Source organism: Serpula lacrymans (assembly GCF_000218685.1).
Source record: "Serpula lacrymans var. lacrymans S7.9 unplaced genomic scaffold SERLAscaffold_2, whole genome shotgun sequence".
Classification (NCBI taxonomy): Eukaryota; Fungi; Basidiomycota; class Agaricomycetes; order Boletales; family Serpulaceae; genus Serpula; species Serpula lacrymans.
The window spans coordinates 998,750-1,020,240 of record NW_006763291.1 but is presented as its reverse complement, the minus strand read 5'-3'; the positions used below and the strand labels follow the sequence as shown (position 1 = coordinate 1,020,240).

Sequence of the window (21,491 nt, the reverse complement as noted above, 5' to 3'; positions counted from 1 at the left end):
CTTCTTTCTTTTGTTCCGAATAGGGTTTCTTCCCGATATCGGAACCCTTCTTTTCTTTTTCTCTCTCTCTCCAAATATAGTCTATCCTGATGAGTTCTCTTTTCCATTCTTGGTAATCTCTTGGAATATGCCCACCGTAGATCACCCTATCTACTAGCGGCTTATTCATATTTCTTCTGAGTAGAGATATCAGGAACTCTTCATTTATTCTATTCGTATATCCCGCCCATCTTTTCTTTTCCTCAAACCTTTCAAAGAAGGCTTGGGCGGTTTCGTTGCCCTGTCTTAGGGTCAATATTTCGTTCTTGGCAGTTTCTTTTTCAAAGCTGTCCTTGAACCTTTCTTCCATTTTGTCCGCAAAATACGGCCAACTCCCGTATGTGTTTGTAATGTCGAGCCCCAGCTGTTGGGCATCGACTCGGTTCTCTAGCCAATCGGTTCGGAAGGCCGCGGCTTCTCCTTCTTTCATAAAAGATAGCACAAAGCTTATCTTTTTTCGGTCATCTCTGAAATATACGGCATCGTCTTCGAAATGTAGTAATAAGGACTCTCTAAAGGCCCTATACTTTTTCTTATCTCCGGAGAAGTTCTCGGGTTTCTCCAGTGCCGTTCTACTTCTTTCCACCTTTTCTGGAGGTGGCGGTATCTGTTTCTTTAATTTTCTTTGCAAGACGCTCACTTCTTCGAGCGCCTCGTCTAGCTGCGATTGGTAATGCATTTGTGTTTGTCTTATTGCTTTTTCTACTTCTTGTTTTACGTATGCTTCCAATCGTGCTTCTTTCGGGGGGGGAGTGTCTATTCTGGGTAATGCGTCCATCATTTCCCTGGTAAATGCGCTGTCCGTGCTGTTGGATGGCTCGGGCAGATCGCGATATTCTAGGTTGGACATTGAATGTGAGTTGGGGAGGAGGGGGAGTTTCGGATTTAATCAAAGGGGATGGGATTCTGATGGGTTCTATATCTGGCAGGGGGAATTGCCCTCTGAATACGTAGTCTTGAGAGTAAATGTGTTGCTCTCCGATCCAAATGTAAAAATCTCTACTAAGCATAGAAAGGAGTTCACCAGTGATAAGCTGGATCGATACACCGCTTTCTAAGATCCTAGTAGTCTATCTGTTCTCTTTGAGTCAAAGTGGTCCTCTTCAGCCCACTACTGACTATGTAGGTATGGTAACTATTTTTGTATTTTTACAAATTTTATGTAAAAGGTATAGTGATAAATTGGGGTCCGAACGGTTGTCCCCATGTGACCAGCTTATTAAGCTTTCAGTCCTTCTCCCGACTGGCGGACGCAAATGCGCGGCCTGGTCAGAGGAAATCGAAAATGAAACTATGTAAAACCGAGAAAATCCCAATGGTTCCACACCAAAGAGATTATAGTGATATAAAATGTATTTACAGGGGGATGGTTACGAACGAGTCTTGGGATGAGGAGGGGGAAACGTTGGCAGGGAAAAATGATAAGATGGTGTCGGGGCGAGTGGGTAGGTGATGAAGTGGGAGGGTAGTGGTGGTTTGGTTTGAGCGTTTAAGTAGGTGTAGGATGAGGAAGATGATGATGATGGTGACGATGATGCTGGTTAGGATTGTTGCTGTTATATTCATAAACGGTACTTGTGGCAGTTGTTGATTGTGTAAAACCCTTATCCCTTATACCGAGTTAACGGAGGGATGAAGATTCAAATCAAACAAGTAGCGTTACAAATAGCGATTGAGAATTAATCAACAACTGAGGAAAGTATGTACATGATGGTCTACTATATATATGTTTCTGAAAGCCAGCCATGAGGCGCTGACTGAGCTAACATGCATCAGCCATGAGGCGCTGACTGATGTTCTTTGTAATAGCTCTAGACTTGTGTCACGTGATGGTCACGTGATCTGATATAACTACGTATTATGTTATCCGCGCTAAAGCAGCAGCTTAACATATCTTATCTGTCATGTGATCAGATATCAAAGAAAAATGAAAAAGGAAACTAGCGCTCAGACTAGCGCTTCTGGTTCGAGTTGTGACAGGTGCTCTGGTTGTTCGTGGGGTGGTATGTATGATAATCCTTCAAAGTAAAACCCAGAGATGTATGGGTGTGGGTTTTGAGGAGGAGGGGTAGTTGGAATATAAAAGATAGGGGCTTTATGGTGAATATAGATGAGCACTACCTTGCTAATTATAGCACAAGGAGGAAGGAATGTACGCTGACAAATCCTGCGTAGGTAGTACAGGATAATATTGTCAAAAAAAGGAAAAGAAAGGGATAGAACAATGAATGCTGTGAGTAATGTCACAGGTTTGTACAGCCATAAAGTAAAGTCCAATAGCAAAAAGAGAGCAGGAAAATCATGATGTCATGGGAAGATGCAGTAAAAAAGGGCAAGGCAAAACACTATCAGTATCAACACAGTTCCTTTATTGTCAGTCAGGCATTCTAAAAAAATATGTGTCCATAAAAATGATTCAAAAATCAAAAATAAACACACTGTAAATGAATGTTCTGCTGAAAAAAAAGAAACTGGAGCCACCGGTCCACCACCTAGTTTAAATCCAACAGTTCCATGGCCTTACCAATAGACTGGTTGTGTTGGACCACCTGGTCGAACGAGAGAGGGAGAGGAGTAGTTCCAATTTGGAACAAGTGAGTCCCAGGCAGCGTGTGATAGGTGTAGCTGTAGCGAAGACGATGGACAAAAGATAAGTGTACCCAAGTGAATGGGACAGCAATGAACATGGGCAACGCAAGGGGATGAACCTTCTCCAGCTCAAAAACTACCCACCCACGCTCCAACCAGGCAAAACGAGCGACCGATGTTTTGATAGTATATGATGGCAGATCGATGTCATGAAGATGGACCTGTTGCCCTATTTGGACCGGCCGCCGGGGCTTTGCTGATATCAGCAGTGGCACGTGGTAGTTGATGGAAGCAGATAGGAAGTGGTGACATCAGAAATGGTGGGGGAGCAAAGAAGATGAGGAGGAGGAGGCTGGAGGTGACAAAGAGGTGGATTAGAATGGGGATCCAGAAATGACCATTGGGTGAGAATAAAAAGGAGAGGAAGGGGCCCATGGTGGGGCTAGGTAAAGGAAGGGGAGTAAGGGAAACAATGAAGGCGAGGGCGCAATGCAATGTGTAGCCAGTGGCAACGCAAAAATTTTCCAAAATGCCAAAACACGGAAAGTACTGGATGGAAAGCAAAGGTGAGCGCGACTGGATTGCCTAATAGAGGTGGTGCTGATCGGCCACAAGATTGAAAAAGGCAATATTAATTACTATTCCACGTGGCACTGTGCCTGTGTGGCGCAAAGGCAAGTCTTTTTGAATATTCACTTCGTTATTGACACCTGTCCATGCTACCAATCAACAAAAAAAGTGTATGATTATGGACTATTGTTACTTGAATGAGTACACAGTTAAAAATGTGTATCCGCTGCCTTTGATCAGTCAGCTAGTAGACAAGTTGGCTGGCACCAAGATCTTAACAAAGATGGATCTAAGGTAGGGGTACAATAATGTATGCATCAAAGAAGAAGATGCTTGGAAGGCCGTGTTCACGTGCCACCGAGGATCCTTCGAGCCCCTCATTATGTTCTTTGGGTTGACCAATTCACCGGCAACCTTCCAGAGCATGATGAACGGGATTTTTGCGGATATGGAAAACTGTGTTGTCATTTACATTGACAATTTATTAATATTTACGAAGTTGGACGATGAGGCTGAGCATGACAGGATTGTGCAAGAAGTCCTTTGACACTTACAGGAATGGGACCTATTCATCAAACCCAAAAAATGTAATTTTAAAGTAAAGGAAGTAGACTTCCTTGGTATGATAATAGGCCAGAACAGAATCAGGATGGATCCTGAGAAAGTTCAAGCTATATTGGATTGGCCAGAACCTACTCGCGTCAAAGGAGTTAGGGCCTTCCTTGGCTTAGGCAACTTCTACCGAAGATTTGTAAAAAACTTCGCAAAAATCACGAGATCGTTGAACGATCTCACCAAAAAGGATATTGTTTGGCACTGGGGCGCCAAAGAACAAGAAGCTTTTGTTAAGCTTAAACAAGTGTTTACGACAGCGCCCATATTAGCATTTCCAGAATTAGACAAAGAGTTCCGGCTAGAAACTGACTCTTCTGATTTTGCTACTGGGGCTGTTTTGTCAATCAAATGCCCTGATGATCTTTGGAGGCCTTGTGCCTATTTATCACATAGTTTGTTGCCTACAGAGTGCAACTATCAAATTTACAATAAGGAGATGCTAGCCATCATTAGAGCTCTAGAGCACTGGCGGCACTACATAGAAGGTGCTAGGCACCAGTTTGAAATTTGGACCGATCATAAGAATCTGGAGTATTTTATGACAGCCCGAGACTTGAACCGAAGACAGGCCCGGTACACGGTGTACTTGTCTAGGTTTAATTATAAATTAATTCATAAACCTGGAAGTTCTATGGGGAAAGCGGACACTTTGTCCAGAAGAGAGGATCATGCCAATGGCATCAAAGATGACAACAAAGGTGTCACCCTGATAGACCAATCCAGGGTTGCCAATGCTCGAATTGGGCAGGATTCCAATCTTCTAGAAGTCTTCAAGAAAAACATCTCCTCAGAAGAGAAGGTGCGCCTTGACAGCAATAAAAACTATTTATGGGAAGACGGGCTCTTCTGTTTTAAAGACAAAATCTATGTGCCTGAGTCCACAAGGATCAAGGCAATAGACAGACATCACAACACTCCAGTGGCTGGGCACCCTGGGTAGCAATGAACGATGGAGTTGATCTCCAGAAACTACATATGGCCCGGCATAGTCAAAGACGTACAGGAATACATAAATCCTGTCTGAGATGTGTCATGGCAAAGAACTCTCATCTACCGCCGGCCAGTAAACTTATGCCAAATCCGATAGCAGCTGGTCCCTGGCAGGACATATCGGTCAATTTCACAACGGATCTACCCAAATCAAATGGGTATGATTCGGTAATGGTGATAGTAGATCACTTCTCCAAAAAAGTAGTGTTTATTCCCACCAACAGAACTATTACCGCTGCTGGTACAGCAGATCTATTTAAAGATTCTGTATGGTCTATCCATGGGTTACCAGAAACAGTTATCTCTGATAGGGGGCCACAATTTGCTAGCGAATTTACCAAAAAAGTATGCCGGATGCTGGGCATCAAACCTAAATTATCAACGGTGTTCCATCCACAGACCAATGGACAAACGGAAAGGCTCAATCAGGAATTGAAACAATACCTCCGTATATTTATCAATGACAGGCAGACGGATTGGGCCAAGTGGCTAAAGATAACCCAGTTCTCTTATATTATTAAACAGTCGTTGGCTACAGGAAAGGCACCATTTGAGGTTACAAGATTGTACCTTCCCAGAATGGGTGTAGAACCTGGCAAAGCAAGAACGAGGCTGCTGAGAACATGGTCAAAGACATGAAGTCTGTCTTAGACAAAACGCGCAAAGCGCTATTCAAAACTGCAGAGCAGATGAAAGACAGGGCAGAGCGTAGACACTCTAAGACCCCTGACTACAAGGTTGGCGACTTGGTCTGGCTAGATACCGACCACTTAAAACTGAAAGATCAGCAGTCTAGAAAACTGACCGAAAAGTGGATTGGTCCTTACCGGATTAAGGAAGTCAAACCCAATGCAGTGGAGTTGGAGCTCCCAAAATGAATGAGGGTAGTACCCACGGTCAATATTAGCCATGTGAAACCCTACAAAGGGCCGCTGCCGGGACAGTGTGTAGACCAGCCTGGACCGGTTGTAGTCACCCAGGAAGGTGAAGAAGAGTTCGAAGTTGAACGAGTGGTGGACACACACTTGAAGTGTGGAAAATTAGAGTTCCTAGTCCTGTGGAATGTTAGGATAACACAATTTTCGGACCTTTCCTTCATTTTCATTCTCCGCTTTAACCTTGTACACTTTAGCTTTCACACATGGTGCCACGCGGCACTTCCCCTTTTGTTCAAACTCCTCTTTCTTGCGCCGCGTTGCCTTATTTCTTATTTTAGATACAACTCTCTCACACAGTGGAGCTGGTCATGCGGGCTAGGCCCCATGACATCATCAAGCCACTAACTTTATCAAACTGTATAGTACATAAGTACAAACACTCTGTAGTAGTATATATACCCCAATAGATCCAGGAGACTCCTCAGCGAGTCCTCCTGTTGTTTACCCACAACTAACTCGGTCCTATCCTAAGGGTAACCACTCCCTCCACTACCTTTATAGTTTGTCTGAGTTGTGCGCCAGAGTAACTAACTCTTGGTTGTTACATGTACAGGTCATGAGTCCGAGTGTCATGGAACAGGCTGGCATCTGCAACTGACCCCTCCCAGCCGCTAAGCATGTATATGAACTTCATATCTAAGTCACAGCACATCAAGCAGTTCTGGGTGACTGAACCCTTTCGATTGTGAGAGGCTGCACATTCTGCAGCGGAAGGACTGCAAACGATATGGGTGCCATTAATTGCACCAATGGTACCCGCAAAATGGCAAAGCTTCAGGTTATTGCTGATGGCAAATGGTGTAGGGGCATTGGCACCTGGTATACGTACATATGCATTGTAGATATTAGGGCAAGTGAAAGCTTCAAGCATTCTCTTGAAGTATCTAGAGACTGTGTCATTGGAGTGCTGGAAATGTTCGGCAATGTGGCAAATGGACAATCCTGTCACACATGTGTACAGAAAAATGGCGAGTTATTCTTCAATCAACACATGCTTTGAATCCGAGTATCCATTGGCCTGCAATAAATCTAACAACTTCGGGAAAACTTCCTGTTGCACCCCAAGCTCCGTCCTGATACGATCAGGATGCCCATCTATCAATTCCCTGACCCATCCATAGCCTGTCAGGACCGAGTTGTGGTATGGTCTTGGTTTGGGGTGTTGCACTTGTTCTTCCACTATAGCCTGAGTAGCATGTGTGATCGATTCAATGACGACAGAAGCTAGTTTTGACATCTGTAAACGGGCCAAGTACATCCGCTGTTGGCTGATGATTAGCTGGTGATTAGCTACAATATTTAAACCATCCTGCCCCTCTGAATCACGAGTATCATCTCCTTCCGTACAAGTTGCAGGATTGGTGTGAAAGTTCATATAGGCGGTATAGCTGATAGCTGATGACATGGTGTCCTAGTAGTACTATCTTATCGACGGGTCACGGAACTCTACAATTATGTCTCCACTAGAGCGGCAAGGCTTTGGCCGGGGAGGAAAATCTCAAAAAAAGAAGAAAAAAGAAAAAAGAAAAAAAAATCCGATCCCGTACGAGCCCTTAAGTTTGAGCCCCTTCAGCACATAAACAATTCTCTTTATCAATTGGAGTGTCCGATCCAACTGAGCGCCTAGTATTCGGCACTTGCCGCTCGTCATTTAATTGTGGCCACCATGATGCTGTGGTCATGTACACACCGCACTGGGATCGTCTTCTTCTATCGACCGCGTTATGAGCGACCAAGCCATATACTAGACGGCTTGTTGTCTCTCCCAAACGCTCACCTCGGATTCCAGTATCCTTGAAATCCAAACACCTTCATTCATAATTTTGTCGACATGTTTACTTGCAAAGCTTGTTCTGGCCGTTCTTTCACTGACGCCCAAGCATTACAAATGGTAAGTAATGTAGTACACTGCGCAAGAGAAGCGTATCTGTCGCTTTCTACAGACTTTAATGTCCTTCATATATAGCACAAGCAATCGAAGCACCCTATACATCACGAGTGTCAAACTTGCGACCATCGTTTCCTATCTGTGGACGCTTTGGAGAAACATAACAGTGCTAAACATTTACACCATTGCAAGAGGTGTAGTCGCGAATTCGGATCTCTTCAAGCTTTGGATCAGCATAACGATACTAAACATCTTGTGTTTTATGAATGCAAGGAGTGTAGCCGCCAATTCGTATCTTCTCAAGCTTTAGAGCAGCACATGGCAGTAACACACGTTCCCACGTTTAATTGTTATATCTGTGGACGTGATTTCAAATCTGTGGACGCTTTGGAGAAGCATAACAGTGCTAAACATTTACACTATTGCGAGAGGTGTAGTCGCGAATTCGGATCTCTTCAAGCTTTAGAGCAGCACATGGCAGCAACACACGTTCCCACGTTTAATTGTTATATCTGTGGACGTGATTTCGAATCTGTGGACGCTTTGGAGAAGCATAACAGTGCTAAACATTTACACTATTGCGAGAGGTGTAGTCGCGAATTCGGATCTCTTCAAGCTTTGGATCAGCATAACGATACTAAACATCCTGTGTTTTATGAATGCAAGGAGTGTAGCCGCCAATTCGTATCTTCTCAAGCTTTAGAGCAGCACATGGCAGCAACACACGCTCCCACGTTTAATTGTTATCTCTGTGGACATGATTTCAAATCTGAGGAGGCATTACAAAGCCATAGGACGACCAAGCATCATTCTACAACTCATATCCGTAATCGTACTCTTCAGTCCTCTGAAGGTTCAGAGAATCAGGTTTTACAAGCGTCTATTGAGTACCAGTGCTCCAGCTGCGGCTTGACGCTGCAATCATCGGACGCGCTAGAGCTTCATCGCCTTTACGGACATTTGTCGAAGCACGAGTGTCCTACCTGTAATCAGGAATTCTACTCGCTCGAGGCTCTGGACTTACACCGCAATGCCAGACATCTACAGACAGGCGACACATGTATGCAAAAGCACGAGTCCACAGATGATCCCACACAGCGGACTTTGGCCATTCATGTATGTAACTGTAGAATCTGTCATCGCGAGCTTAAGGCCCTCCAATTGCCAGGGCACGATGCTGGGACAAGACACTCCGAAGAATACGGGCACTCTGTATTCAATCGCGATGCAGCAACTCCCATTTCACTAAAGCAACATCTCGAAAATGAGGACTCGGAGGCAGGCGATATCAATATTCCTAAGAGATTGGATGAACCAACCAGGGCAAGATGTATCTGATCACTCGCCTTTGATGAGCTGTTACGATTCATTTGATGAAGAAACTCACTTGCGCGACGATATAAAGGAACATGAAGTTATTCCCTCATTCCCTAAAACCCATTACTTTGACTGGGGTGAACCTGTCATTCCGAGAAGTCCTCTCCCGACCTGCCAGCCATTACGTGTCAAAGATCAGTATCTCGGTCCAGCGCTCCCTGGATTTGGGGGATCGTTCTATCGCTGCTACTTCACCGACATGGGATACTACACAGTACAAGAATTGCAGGAGCATATGGACATACACCCCGCATGTACAAAGTGCGAACTTCTTTTTCTGGATGTCTCGTGGTACCGTCACGTGCGTATACATCTTCACATTTCAACTTCGTCCTTAATATTCGCTTGCACAGCATTGCGCAGAATTGCACTTGGATTGTTACTGTCCTTCATGCCACTGGCAATTTGATACTGCGGAAGCGTTAGAACATCATTATCGTCATTTTGCCAGCCACCCCAAATGCGAGGATTGTGATGTTGGCTTTGTGGACGAAGAGACCTATTTACTAGTGGGTACAAGTTTAGTCAGCGCCTTCGTTATCTAAGAGCAGATTGCATGCGACCTACAGCATGTATCTCACCATGGATCAAGACTATTAATTGAACACGTTTCACGCGAATCTCGTGTTTCTGAACAGGTGAGTTGTATGCAAATTTGCTGTTCTGATGATATATTGAATTCCGATTTAGATGGTTGCATTCGCCGGAGAGTACTGCGAGAATGAGGAAGCAATCGCTCCTAAACTTGAGTCAGTATTTAGTGATCATCATGACTACAACTCCGAATACGCCACGGATGAGGATGCGGATCGTCTTTCCCACAGTGAACACCTCCACGCCTCAGTCTCATCTCATGACCTGGATTCCGCCATGCTACAACGTTTGGACAGACGCCTAGAGTCATCACGCACATCACTGGGCGAAGGCGAACCTTACATCAGCCCTAGAGACATGAGTCCTCTACTATGTGTGACAGAAACTCACTCTCCGATTCCAAGCAGATCTGAAAGTCCAGTTCACTTTCAACATTTCCCGCGCGATAATCCCAATACTTTCCGTTTCGAGGCTAGGTCACCACGTACAATATTTCCTTCCCTCGAGTCTTTGGGAACGCTCCCATTAAGTGATGGTGCTTTAGGCGTAAACTTAGCCCCACATAGTCATAGTGCGACTAGTAATGATGCGGAATCACAGCATACTTCTTTCCTGCAAGAGAGTGATGATGGGGAAGATGGTGGGCTGGGATTGCAAGGCTTGGCTTTCAATTATGAGGCGCGACCTTCCTCTGTTGCATCTTCTGACCGGCTATCAGATGATTTCGAGGGCCTCAGGTTGGTTCTTATTCTTTATTTATTCCCGGTATAGGGTGCATACTAAGCGTCCCCCAGCTCTCCAGAGACATCGATCATACTTATATCTAAGGAGTCGTTACCAAAGCATATACAAAGTGGTCAAGCCTATCTCGTCGCAACTAGTGCAAGATCTACTAGTTCACAGTCTCCGATAAGCTCTGATTCAGGATCTCCTTTGCTTTCCTCCACTCTCTCACCATCTGATTCACCAATGCCGTTTCATAACCGTCAAGGGCAACACTTAGAAATGTTCTCTTCCTCTGTATCCAGGAGAACCGGCCACGGTAAGTGCAAGCCTGACCTTAGCCTGTATTGGGACGTGAGCAAAACCTTACCAAAGCGATTCCTACGTAGGAAACCACGTTGACGTGAAGCAGGGATCGGAACTTCCTGGTAAAGCAGATGAAAATGAGCCTTCAAAAACATCCAGGCACGCATTTGATGGCCATGCTCTGCGGTTCCACTGTAGGCTATGTCAGGTGAATCCGTGCGAGGGCATGACAGTGACGATGTGTGGCCACATTTTCTGTAACAAGTTAGTCTGGCAAACATTTCCTTGCTTTCTACCTGACCAGGGATATGTAGATGCATTACGAGAGAGATTATTGCTACCTCTGCCTGCCCTGTATGCAAGGCAGCTACACTGTTATATTGCTTGTTCCGTCTTGATCTTTGGTCGTAATATTCGGGAAAGCTTTAGCGCTGTAGTTGGTTGCAAGGGTCGTGAGTCTCAATATGATCCCGGGAAATTCCTAACTAATAACACTCACGGATTCAGGTGAAATCAATTTTTTTTCTTGAAGTAATGAAAGCTGCCAACACATTGCATGAAGTTGGTTCGCCCAGGAATAGCCAAATGCCACTGGCTGGCTCAATCATCATTGTACATTATTTCTCACATGTTTCTGACTGTATAGTATGTGGCCCCCGTTTCAAGCTGTCTAAATGAATTGTAACTCTCACGAAATAATGTGTTCTTGGCGATTGCAAGCTTGGCAGTTTCCTGAGTGAGTTCCTGTGCAGTGACTGGAGCACCAAGGTTCACTCGGGCCACTATGTGATTGGTTCTGGAACTGTGCGTACCCACACCTCAGCTGCACCATGCTGAGATGACGGAGGTACATGGAGCACAAAGTTCCGATCAATATAGCAGAGGTGCTGTGTTAGAACTGACAGATTAACAGGCTGGACCCACGAACGCGCTCCGGACGAAATAGTTATGATCTTGATGGAGATGTACTGGTTCAATGGCACGATCATGATAAAAAGTACATCTATATGCATAGGTAAGTTGGAGTGGTCGTATGTACTAGTAAATCTGAATTCATGTTATTGATATAGATCGGGTCTCCTATGGTGGCATAGTCCAGCTCGCCTTGGAGCATGTAGTTTTGAACCAACGCCAGAACAAAGAACAATAGCGAGCAAAGGTAGACCGAAAGGCAGTGGGAAGGATACATACTTACTGATCGCTCGATGATCACACCAGCACACTCAAGCTAGCAACAATGGTATACTACCAACGGAACTTGATACTAGGATCTTCGCACGGGAAGCTTTCCTGTGAAACCAATGTATCATCTGGGCTCCTTGAATAATGATCATCATTGAGAACAGATGAAATTCTTTGATATTCAAGTGACATCCTGGCATAGTTGATGTATATATATCATAACGGGAGCTTGTATGTACCCCCAGGAAATAGGTCATGGCAGAGCTGTCGACCTCCCCTGACTTTCTTTTTGATTTACAAACCTCCAAGGTATGTACTCATCTTTAAGCCGCAGACATGGATTTCTCGTTCTGATGGGCTTTTTTCCCATAGTATTTCAATGGTATGTGTAATCTTTCAAAATGAATATGGCATTCTCATCTTTGTATCCCTCTCTTGACTTCTTCAGTCGCTGGATTGACAGTATGGGTAAGGTTATTGAAGTATGTCGATTCGCTGTGATTGATATTAGGTGCCGTCAGGTACTTGATTATTTCTTATCTTTCGATTTGGAGGTGAAGTTATATTACTGCGTTAGAGTGCGTTCTTTCATCTTGACACAATTGATAGGTGCAGTGGATATGGCATAGGAAATGGACATTTGTTCGATTGGTGTTCACAGCTTCGCGTTACCTCCCGCTTATAGGTGCTATTATGACAGCAGTTAGTGAGTAACTTTTGGGTATCTAGAACCCATCGCTTTTCTGAATGAGGTTCTATAGATGCCTTACAAATGCGAACAGGAAATGTCGGTTTTGCGTTGTAATGTGTTTCGGCTGTTTGACTGAAATATTCCAACGCGCAGTGTTTTCCATTCGATCTTTCATCGAACAGTGAGCACATTATTTCGCTTGTATATTAGTTTCATTCCAACGACTATCCCCTCAGTATTCCACTTCTTGGGCATCCTTTCTGCGGAAGGTAAGAAAAATAACTCCTTGTAAGCTTGGTATGGCTGCATTTTTTTTCAAGGCCTTCTCGCTGTGCGAGTCTATGCCTTGTGGCGATGCAATAAAGCACTGCTTGTAGGAATATCGGTGTGCAGCCTGGTATGCCTTCATATGTGCTTAATGTTGATGTAACATACCGAAGGAATATTCTCTCCCCAAGTTTTCCATCGCCGGAGCCATTATCGTGCCTTGTATAATGCACCAGACAGACAGTTTCGGTACATTCGTTTACATCTAAGTGATGGTAAATCAATCTGACTGCCTCCTGTGCAACAGACAGTTGTGCCTTTCTAGGTGGTACGGTATACGCTGTTCAATACGCGTTTGTTCTGTTCTTTGAATGTTGTCAGTACTGATTTACATAGGAAATGTGAGAATTGGCTGAATTCTGAAAATGCATGCCTAGTTCTATTATTCATGACTATGCTGTCAAGTTTCAAACACTACCGATTCACTGGTGGGCTAATCAACATAGTCATCCGAGATGGTGTATTGTACATGGGATGTATAATCTGTGTGTCCACTCAATTTCATTCCACTATTGTTTGTAACATCATTTTTGGGCTAGTTGTTTCCACGAATAACATCGTCGCTAATGTCGCTGCTCCGGTGAGTGCTTCATAAAGTATTATGGTCAAGAATCACCCTTTACTTTTCATACCAGGCTGGATTCACCAATTTACTTGACGCGTGCGTTGCTTCTCAACTTGATTGCTTCATTGGAATTTTATTTGCTGATACGCAGTATACAGACTACAGCTAGTCTTACATAGTGTACTGGCATCTCGTATCTTCTTCCATCTCCGTGAAAGCTCAAGTTATCTCGACAATGAAACCGCTGAAATCGAAATATCTGCGTTGTCCTTCTCGTCGTCGAAATTTGAGGAGGGCGATGACTTCAATCTGCCAATTGGAGAGACAGCTTTCAATGTCTCCTCATCTTTTAAAATTGGTGATCGCAAGGGGCGAAGGAATACATATACCACTGCCACGACGTCAATGTAACAGGACTCATGTATTGGTTTGCTTCTAGGCATATTATCCCCGGACCAGCTCTTTGATTACTTTGGACCAGAATTATTCTTGTACTGACGCTTCATGTTTACTTTTAACGTAGTATACCCGCATGTAAATTATATCTTCAGATGCTTATTGATAACGTAACGAAAACCACATTTGTAGGTTAGGGTTAATTGAGGTGGCGTTAGTGATTGTGACAGTATGATTTGGCTTGGGTCTCTTTGGTTGAGTCCCACTCGAACTGACAACAATTTCCCGAGCGCTCTTTCGTGAAAGCCTCCAGGACAGCTCCACCAAGGGACAGCCCCATACAGGTCACAGGGTTTGCTACGCGCTCAACTCATTGGTAGTTGAGCTTTTGTGGAAAAGTGGTATCCTAGAACGTCACACAGGGGGAGAAGTTGGGCATTATGTTACATGTGGTAGAAGCCATTTAATTCCTCTTGAAGCATCATCCTTATCTCGACCCTCGATCAGGTCACTATCGGTCATAATCATTCGAATAGTACTGCTGTAAGTCAAGTCAGTCACGTTTGCAAGTTGTACCTAATTGTCTGATCATTAACAAACACATTAGACGATTTGGCAGAGCCTCTCGGGGACAAGCCCGCGATATGAGCGACGTTTATGTATGGAGCCTTTGTTGCGTTTCCGTCTTAATTGAAAAGTGGGCTAGAGCCATATCATTACGTTTCCAATACCAAACTCACCTCGCGGTCGTAGCCCGATATATCAAGCCATGTATATCTCTTGCGTTAACTCGGTTCCTGATATCTACCACTTGGCTCCCCCACCCTTCATCATCGAAATTCCAAGCATATTACATGTGATATGAAGTTCACATTAACAGGCGCGACTCCTACTCCATGCGTATTACGTGAAGAGAACTTAACCTTATACATGGCCACTGACTTGGCTCATCGCCTCTAAATTCCGCCTATCCTTTGTCATTAGTATCCAAAGATACTTAAGGTTGCATTGGTTGTCGGCGGGCGGTTTATGGTCTGGTGAGTTCCGGATACTGTCTGTCGTCCTTAGATGGACACTGAGTGTCGCCATCTCACTAGATATATAAACCATCTGTCATCAAGACTGGTTCGGTCCTGTTCCACAGGTTTGATCGCCGCTTTGAATATCCCCGAATCCAACTGGGTAGTTCACCGATGTTCCCGTATCTTACCTGATGTTGAATCAACTATTGTCGTGTGGCGCAATACCTGACCTGACCTCCTCCTTTGCATGGCCCACATTTCCTATCGTTCCCTGTTCTATTTCAATCTGTTTTATCATGTGGTCGCATCGCAGCGTTTCGGACGACCAGGAAAACATCTGACTCTTACCTTATTTTTGCCATCGCCTACGGTCTTTTCACCTGACCACAAACCGCACCATTCATGTATGAGCTTCATCAGAACATATGTCTACATCAGCATATTCTCGGGTTCGCTTAGTATAACCGCCCATCCTGCTGTATGCACAAGTCCACGAGAGAAGAGGATTCTAGCATCAATCGTCGCGTAGCGGACCGCGCTGAATGCCAAGAGCGCCACTGTCGAGAGTCATATCCGGATGTCCTTTTCAATAACCATTTGCAGACTTCCAAAGGCACATCATCGTCGATAACGAGGATCTATCACTATTACATTACCCCTTGTTCAACGACGATGCTTTGCGGCCGATCTAATATTGGACGAATGCTAAGAAGATGTTATACGATCATTGCTTCCCTCTCAGCGTACTTCCGGCTTCCATCTCTTTGCCCTATGCAGAGCATCATCGAAAAGTAGAAGCCTCTTAAAATAGTCTCTTCTTTTGTCCAGTTTTACGAGACGCGGAACGGCTGTTTTGGCTGGTACTCCAATCAATCAATGGTTCTTCAACTTCACCATGCCCCTAGGCTTCGAATCTGCTGAGTACAGATCTCGGAAAGTGCCTCTAATATGGCAGAAGAGTCGACTGGTGCGTACAAGTCTATGACGTCGTCTGAATGATATCAACCCTTCTCATTGCTGAGAATAGTATGCAGATACACAAGTTGATGCTTTCCAGAAATTACTATACAATACAATGCAGGGGCACTAGCCTACTACCATTTATGCCAGCTTGCTCGCTTTTATATTCGTGTCCCTGTACACCGCCTTCTTCGCCCACAACTACACAAGTGAAATATGCCTATATTCGGCGCATGGTATCTTGAACGTGGAAAGGTAAACAGTTATAATTATAGAACTCGTTAATCCGGAGATGTCGTGCTTGCGGATCACAGAGGAAGGCTGGCGATCTCCACCTCTCTTTCAAGGCTGCTCTGTTTTTCTTGCGAATCTGACATCGCTCTCTCCCGAAAGCGACGCCGACGCACACCCGCCGCAGACTCTCGCCCTAAAAAGGTTGTACGACCCTAATAATTTGTGCCAAACGTCAGCTGATAGCGCAATTTATATGATTTAGTGGAAACATACCTCCTTAAATTTCATGTATGACAAAGTTGCAGCTACCGCCAACCAGTAGAAAACATACGAGAGGACGCTTCCCACTTCAATCGGTCCCGTGAGTTTGACATGCTATAGTTTTGATGGTGGAATCGACACTTACGTGTTGCAGTATTCTGCCATCCAAGTATTGCGTTGAAAATAGACCAGCCCTGATTGCCATTAGGGTCGCAACAGTCAATTTGCCATACGTTTCCGCGGACATCGTACGAGCCGGGTCCATCTCCTCCAGAGTCGTCGCCATTAATGCCTAACAACCTGGTCCATTTGTAGTCTTGGAAATACCAGACGGCTTTGGAGAATAGTCCTGCACCGATAAGTAAGATGAAGTTGGTCATCACGATGAGGAAGACTGTAAGGGCTGTTGAAACGGTGTTATCAGTTGCCCAGGAGATTAAAAGCAAGTACTTACTCATTCGACTTGCAAAGTGGTAGATCAGGAAACCGATTATGACTCCAACAAGCAAACCTGTAATTGCGGCGATTGGAATGGATGTGCCGGATTGACCTAATGATACACCGCCGACAAAGACAACTGCCTCGATACCTACACGCGTGGACCGGAATGAAGTCAAAATTCACAGCCGAGGAAATAGGTTCAATCAGTAACTTGCACTTCATGTATCAAACAATGACTAGGTAAGCTTACCTTCACGAAGGACCGTGATGAGCGGAAGGATAAAAAGGACCCATTTCCCTGTTTTGGCGCCACGGTCGACCTCTATAACCGTAAATCAATGATAGGCTGAAGGTGGAAAGTATGGCCAAACACGAACGCTGATCACCGAACGCGCGCTGAAGCTTAACGCGCCACTTGGCCTTGGCGCGATCCATTTTCAACATGGTGACACCCATAACAAATATCATGAGGGACGCGATTAATTCAAAGATCCCTGGAGGAAAAAGAACGTAAGTAATGTGCACATGTCATGAGCTTGCTGATATATTACCTTCCCACAGATTTTCAGCCTTTACCCATAAATCTGATGCTTGAGTGAACCATATAGCAATGAATGCGGCACCTATGGCGAGTGAGATGAGGAGACCAGAGCCTGCACCAAAGAAAATCTAGGCGAATCGATGTTATAGTGACTTTTTCCAACTGAAAAGAACCGACTAACCTGTAGTCTGAGCTTCCGAATAAGACGCTTCTTGAAGATGGTATTGTCTGCATCACTGAGAAGATCGCGGCGACCTTCGGCGCTGTTATGACCAGTCGAAAGGCCACTGCCCAGAGTTGCTTCGCCATCCGCTTCAACTGGGGAGTCTGGTACGATCTGCGCTACGGCCCCGAGCTTCTCTGGTTCGTCTTGGACTATCTGTTCTACCAGACCGAGCAAGACAGAGACAATGACGGCAGCTTCGAGGGTTTCACGGAGAACGATGATGAAAATTGCGACAGAGAAGAGATTGCGCGCCATCGTGAATCGAACAACAGCAAGGATGAGAGGGACGAACCCAAGCTGGTTTTTAAGTGGACCGTGACAGATCTGAGGGGACAAGCAAGGGTCCCAAATGATATCAGATAATTTTTACGCGTTTGTCCGATTCCCACCGAAAAGAAAACATATAATTATCTTATCAGATGCCGGCATGCGGATCTACGAATGATCTACCTCATGGTTATCTGTCAATCGTTTGCGGTAAAAGAGGGTTGCGGATAATCTGATTAGATCCAAACCTTCCGACTTGCTGGCGCTGCCGTGAAGGGTAACCCATTCAGTTCCATTGCCGGCCCGTGTCGACACTCCAGGTTCAACTGTAGCCCTGAGCCACTTGCGCAAGACTAGCCATCCCTGGTCTATCCTTTCTGACAATGTAGGTAACAGGGTTTGGCCTTTCCCTGGGCTCATGTTGCCCTCTGAGAACAAAAGGTACGAGTGTCGTAATGGGGGCGTTGTGTTTTGCACATTGTTCCCGGGTTTGATCGCATACCCCTTATCAGATTATTTTCGGTTAAATCCAGGGTCATACATACAGTCGAGCAAATTAGTTCTTTACTTTGTGGGCAGAGCACGAGCCTGGCTTTTACTTTTGAGTCCTGAACTCTCCGTAGGTCTCACCACACTCTTATAGAGACCACCATCTCTTCAGTTCCATCCCAGCCCTTCTCTCTTCAACTGGTCCGACGACCATCTCTGAGGCATATGTGGTGCTCTCGCTTCTTGTTCACTCTCCTCTTTCTTGCATCTCCTGCTTTTGCGGGCGTGCAAGAAGTATGGTGGAATATCACCTACGTCCTAAATGCCAACCCAGACGGTCTCTATGAACGTCGTGTCATAGGTGTCAATGGTACTTGGCCGTAAGTCGCGTTCATTTCGGTTCCGATGCCATCCAGGCCTAATCTCGTTCTATATAATATATTAACGTGTCTTGTTCGTTTTGCTGATCCTTTGCTCCTCTGTATTAATACAGACCTCCGCCAATATCTATAAACTCTACAGATTCTCTGCTCTTGCATGCAACAAACTCGTTGGACGTCGCCACTACCCTTCATCACCATGGCATGTACATGAATTCGACTTCTTGGATGGATGGTGCCCTAGCCGTCGGCCAGTGGTAAGCGTCATGCTCTCGTTTTTGCGAATTATACGTTTTCGGTTCTACAATGCTTACCCTTTCATTTCCTTTATAATGTTTTCACCTTCTAATTTAAACTAATCATATCCTAGTGGTATACCCCCGGGTCAAACATTCCATTATTCTATACCCGTCAACACTTCCGACCAATGGGGGACGTACTGGGTGCATGCTCATGCTTCGGTGAGTATTTCATAATACCTTTATTTTAGAGTCCTGCTTCAAATTTCCAGTACTTTTGCTGATGCAGCGCCAAAATCTGTTTAGGGACAATATGTCGATGGCCTCCGCGCCCCCTTTGTTATACATCCCCCTCAAGAAGCCTACTCTTATGACGAGGAGTTCACAGTTGTCCTCGGCGACTGGTATCACCAGGAACACACAGTTCTCATGCAGCAATATGTCAACATTGCTGATCCTGGTGGTGCTGAACCCATTCCCGGTGTGCACTTCATCTTTACTTGTTGATATATTATATCCTAATGCCTGTCACATACCATAGATTCAGGTCTAATGTACTTTGCTCAGAACGCTACTAATCTCCCACCGATACCTGGAAGTAACCCTTCACCTGTCACCGCCGCAACCGGGTTTAACGAGAATGCAACACTCAATTTCGTTCCTGGTCGCACTTATCGTTTGCGGATAATCAGCGAAGCTGCTTTTGCTGGATTCTACTTCTGGATTGATGGTCACGAGATGCGCCTGATTGAGGCTGATGGCGTGAGTGTATTTTATGACGCATTGCGCCCACTTTTTGTGGACTCTGAGCGCTCTTCTTTATCTGATTTTGCATGAATGGACGTGCTTAAAATGATCATGTGTTCCCCATCACGCAGACGGATATCCAATCGAAGACGGTTGACCAGATTAACCTTGGCGCAGCTCAACGTTATTCTATCTTGGTTACAGCACGTAACGATACCTCGCCGTCAAACTGGGCTATCCATGCTAACATGGATTATACCATGTTCGACACAGTCCCTGCCACACTCAATCCCAGTGCGTTTTCCATGTTTATGATAATAACATATGAATCTAATCTCTTCACTATGCTTGCCTTCTATAAACCTCCTATTCAGATGTCACTTCTTATATCACATACTCGTCGGGTGCCCCAAAAACCGACCTTGGTAATGTTTCAACTTACGATGTTATCAACGATATGGATCTCGTACCGTTGACTGTTATTGAGCAACTGCCCTCGGGCTCAACTATTCCGCTGTTGGTCTCGTTTGACACCATGGACGATGGAACTAACCGTGCAATGTTCAACGGAGTAACATATGTTCCGCCCCTCGTGCCCGCCACATTATCTGTACTTACCCTTGGGCAGAATGCATCAGTGCAGGAGGCATATGGACCGCTTAGTTTCGTGGTGAACCATCTTGATTTCATTGACATTCAAGTAAATAACTCTGATACCAACAAACATCCTTTGTACGTGTTCTCTGATCGCAAAATAAATCAGGATTTAACCACTTTTGTCATTAGCCATCTTCACGGCCACAAGTATCAGATCATCAATCGCTCTCTGCAATACAACTCAACGGATCCAACTGTTAACCCGCCGCTTGCTGAAGGACAAGCTAACCCAATGCGCCGTGACACCACTATCGTCCCTGCCGGCGGCTCTCTGACTTTCCGTATCGCAGCGGACAATCCAGGAGTTTGGTTCTTCCATTGTACGTCAAATTATTGTCTACCACGTTCCATTCAATTCCGCGCGCCGCCGTTTCCTAGCACATACTTGCTCGTTATTAACTCGAGCTGCCCTCCCACAGGTCACATTGACTGGCATCTCCAAGTGGGTCTCGCGATGCAGCTCGTCGAGGCACCTCTCATTGCGCAGGAGCGATCTGTCGGGAACGTTCCTTCTTTCGTGTACGACCAGTGCGCGATGACTAACACTCCAAGCTCGGGGAACGCAGCAGGACACGCTTCCACGACAGATTTGTCTGGCTGGACGCTGGGTCCGTATCAACAGGTCTTGGGATGGCTTCCTCGGGCAATTGGAGCCATGGCTGGGTGCGTAGCTTTTGAAAAACGTCACAGTGGCCTAAGAACAAGCTGACTCTTTGATTTAATTGTAGATGTGTTTTGACAGCCGTGCTTGGTATGATAACAGTGACATGGTACTCGTTTGGAGGCAGCATTACGGACGAGGAAATGGAAGAGGAAGTGAGGATCAAGATAGCGGAGAAGGAGAAAAAACGTGGAATCTTTGGGCGATTCAGACGCAAAAAAGACTGATCTCCATTAACCCGTGTGGACAAGTAAGAAGACAATGGATTGCGGAATATTTAATCGAATTCGTTCATCCTGTATGATTCTGTGACATATGTATAGTTGATATACTATCAATCTGCCTTTCCATTTACACAACAGCACGCGCTTTCACTCTTGCAAGTAGAATCACGTAGATTTGAGGGCCTTGCTGGACTTGTCAGAGCAACAGAATAAACAAGATGAGCTATATCGGTGGCTTTTGAACCTCGTAGATAAGACCGAAGGGATAATGAAGAACACACCCGTTCATCGGTTGCATTGGTACTGTACATGCTTACATACAGATTGAATACAATAGCAAGCACCGTAGAGA

General features: G+C 45.1%; 5 protein-coding genes and 1 pseudogene across 6 annotated transcripts; 3 read left to right on the top strand and 3 right to left on the bottom strand.

Annotated features, from left to right (window-relative positions):
* Nucleotides 1–60: 60 nt before the first annotated feature.
* Nucleotides 61–476, bottom strand: SERLADRAFT_377807 (uncharacterized protein; the record flags this gene model as incomplete). The annotated part of the gene is made up of 1 exon (XM_007313411.1): nucleotides 61–476. A coding segment is annotated over one exon (178 nt), but the record flags the coding sequence as incomplete, so codon positions are not given.
* Nucleotides 477–3,373: 2,897 nt separating this feature from the next.
* SERLADRAFT_341037 lies at nucleotides 3,374–5,864 on the top strand (annotated as a pseudogene; the record flags this gene model as incomplete). Its single annotated transcript has 1 exon — nucleotides 3,374–5,864. A coding segment is annotated over one exon (2,491 nt), but the record flags the coding sequence as incomplete, so codon positions are not given.
* An 850-nt stretch (nucleotides 5,865–6,714) lies between these two features.
* SERLADRAFT_433229 (uncharacterized protein) lies at nucleotides 6,715–7,146 on the bottom strand (the record flags this gene model as incomplete). Its single annotated transcript, XM_007313410.1, has 1 exon — nucleotides 6,715–7,146. One exon carries the CDS (start codon nucleotides 7,144–7,146, stop codon nucleotides 6,715–6,717), a length of 432 nt encoding a protein of 143 aa, XP_007313472.1.
* Nucleotides 7,147–7,429: 283 nt separating this feature from the next.
* SERLADRAFT_412816 (uncharacterized protein) lies at nucleotides 7,430–13,935 on the top strand (the record flags this gene model as incomplete). Its single annotated transcript, XM_007313409.1, has 24 exons — nucleotides 7,430–7,632; nucleotides 7,708–8,745; nucleotides 9,035–9,307; nucleotides 9,360–9,515; nucleotides 9,576–9,644; nucleotides 9,697–10,337; nucleotides 10,395–10,642; nucleotides 10,713–10,893; nucleotides 10,944–11,081; nucleotides 11,350–11,365; nucleotides 11,535–11,644; nucleotides 11,700–11,743; nucleotides 12,064–12,120; nucleotides 12,184–12,193; nucleotides 12,260–12,279; nucleotides 12,333–12,389; nucleotides 12,421–12,517; nucleotides 12,656–12,683; nucleotides 12,713–12,771; nucleotides 12,823–12,887; nucleotides 12,943–13,018; nucleotides 13,369–13,409; nucleotides 13,465–13,490; nucleotides 13,553–13,935. The coding sequence occupies 9 exons, from the start codon at nucleotides 7,573–7,575 to the stop codon at nucleotides 11,038–11,040; spliced, it is 2,763 nt and encodes a 920-aa protein (XP_007313471.1).
* Nucleotides 13,936–15,842: 1,907 nt separating this feature from the next.
* Nucleotides 15,843–17,792, bottom strand: SERLADRAFT_456725 (secreted iron permease FTR1; the record flags this gene model as incomplete). The annotated part of the gene is made up of 8 exons (XM_007313408.1): nucleotides 15,843–16,218; nucleotides 16,280–16,353; nucleotides 16,413–16,670; nucleotides 16,722–16,856; nucleotides 16,959–17,030; nucleotides 17,086–17,202; nucleotides 17,260–17,377; nucleotides 17,431–17,792. 8 exons carry the CDS (start codon nucleotides 17,728–17,730, stop codon nucleotides 16,081–16,083), a joined length of 1,212 nt encoding a protein of 403 aa, XP_007313470.1.
* A 263-nt stretch (nucleotides 17,793–18,055) lies between these two features.
* Nucleotides 18,056–21,382, top strand: Slfet3 (Fet3 ferroxidase; the record flags this gene model as incomplete). The annotated part of the gene is made up of 10 exons (XM_007313407.1): nucleotides 18,056–18,611; nucleotides 18,725–18,868; nucleotides 18,982–19,072; nucleotides 19,157–19,331; nucleotides 19,392–19,612; nucleotides 19,729–19,891; nucleotides 19,972–20,329; nucleotides 20,384–20,574; nucleotides 20,674–20,917; nucleotides 20,983–21,382. The coding sequence occupies 10 exons, from the start codon at nucleotides 18,457–18,459 to the stop codon at nucleotides 21,140–21,142; spliced, it is 1,902 nt and encodes a 633-aa protein (XP_007313469.1).
* Between the last annotated feature and the right edge of the window lie 109 nt (nucleotides 21,383–21,491).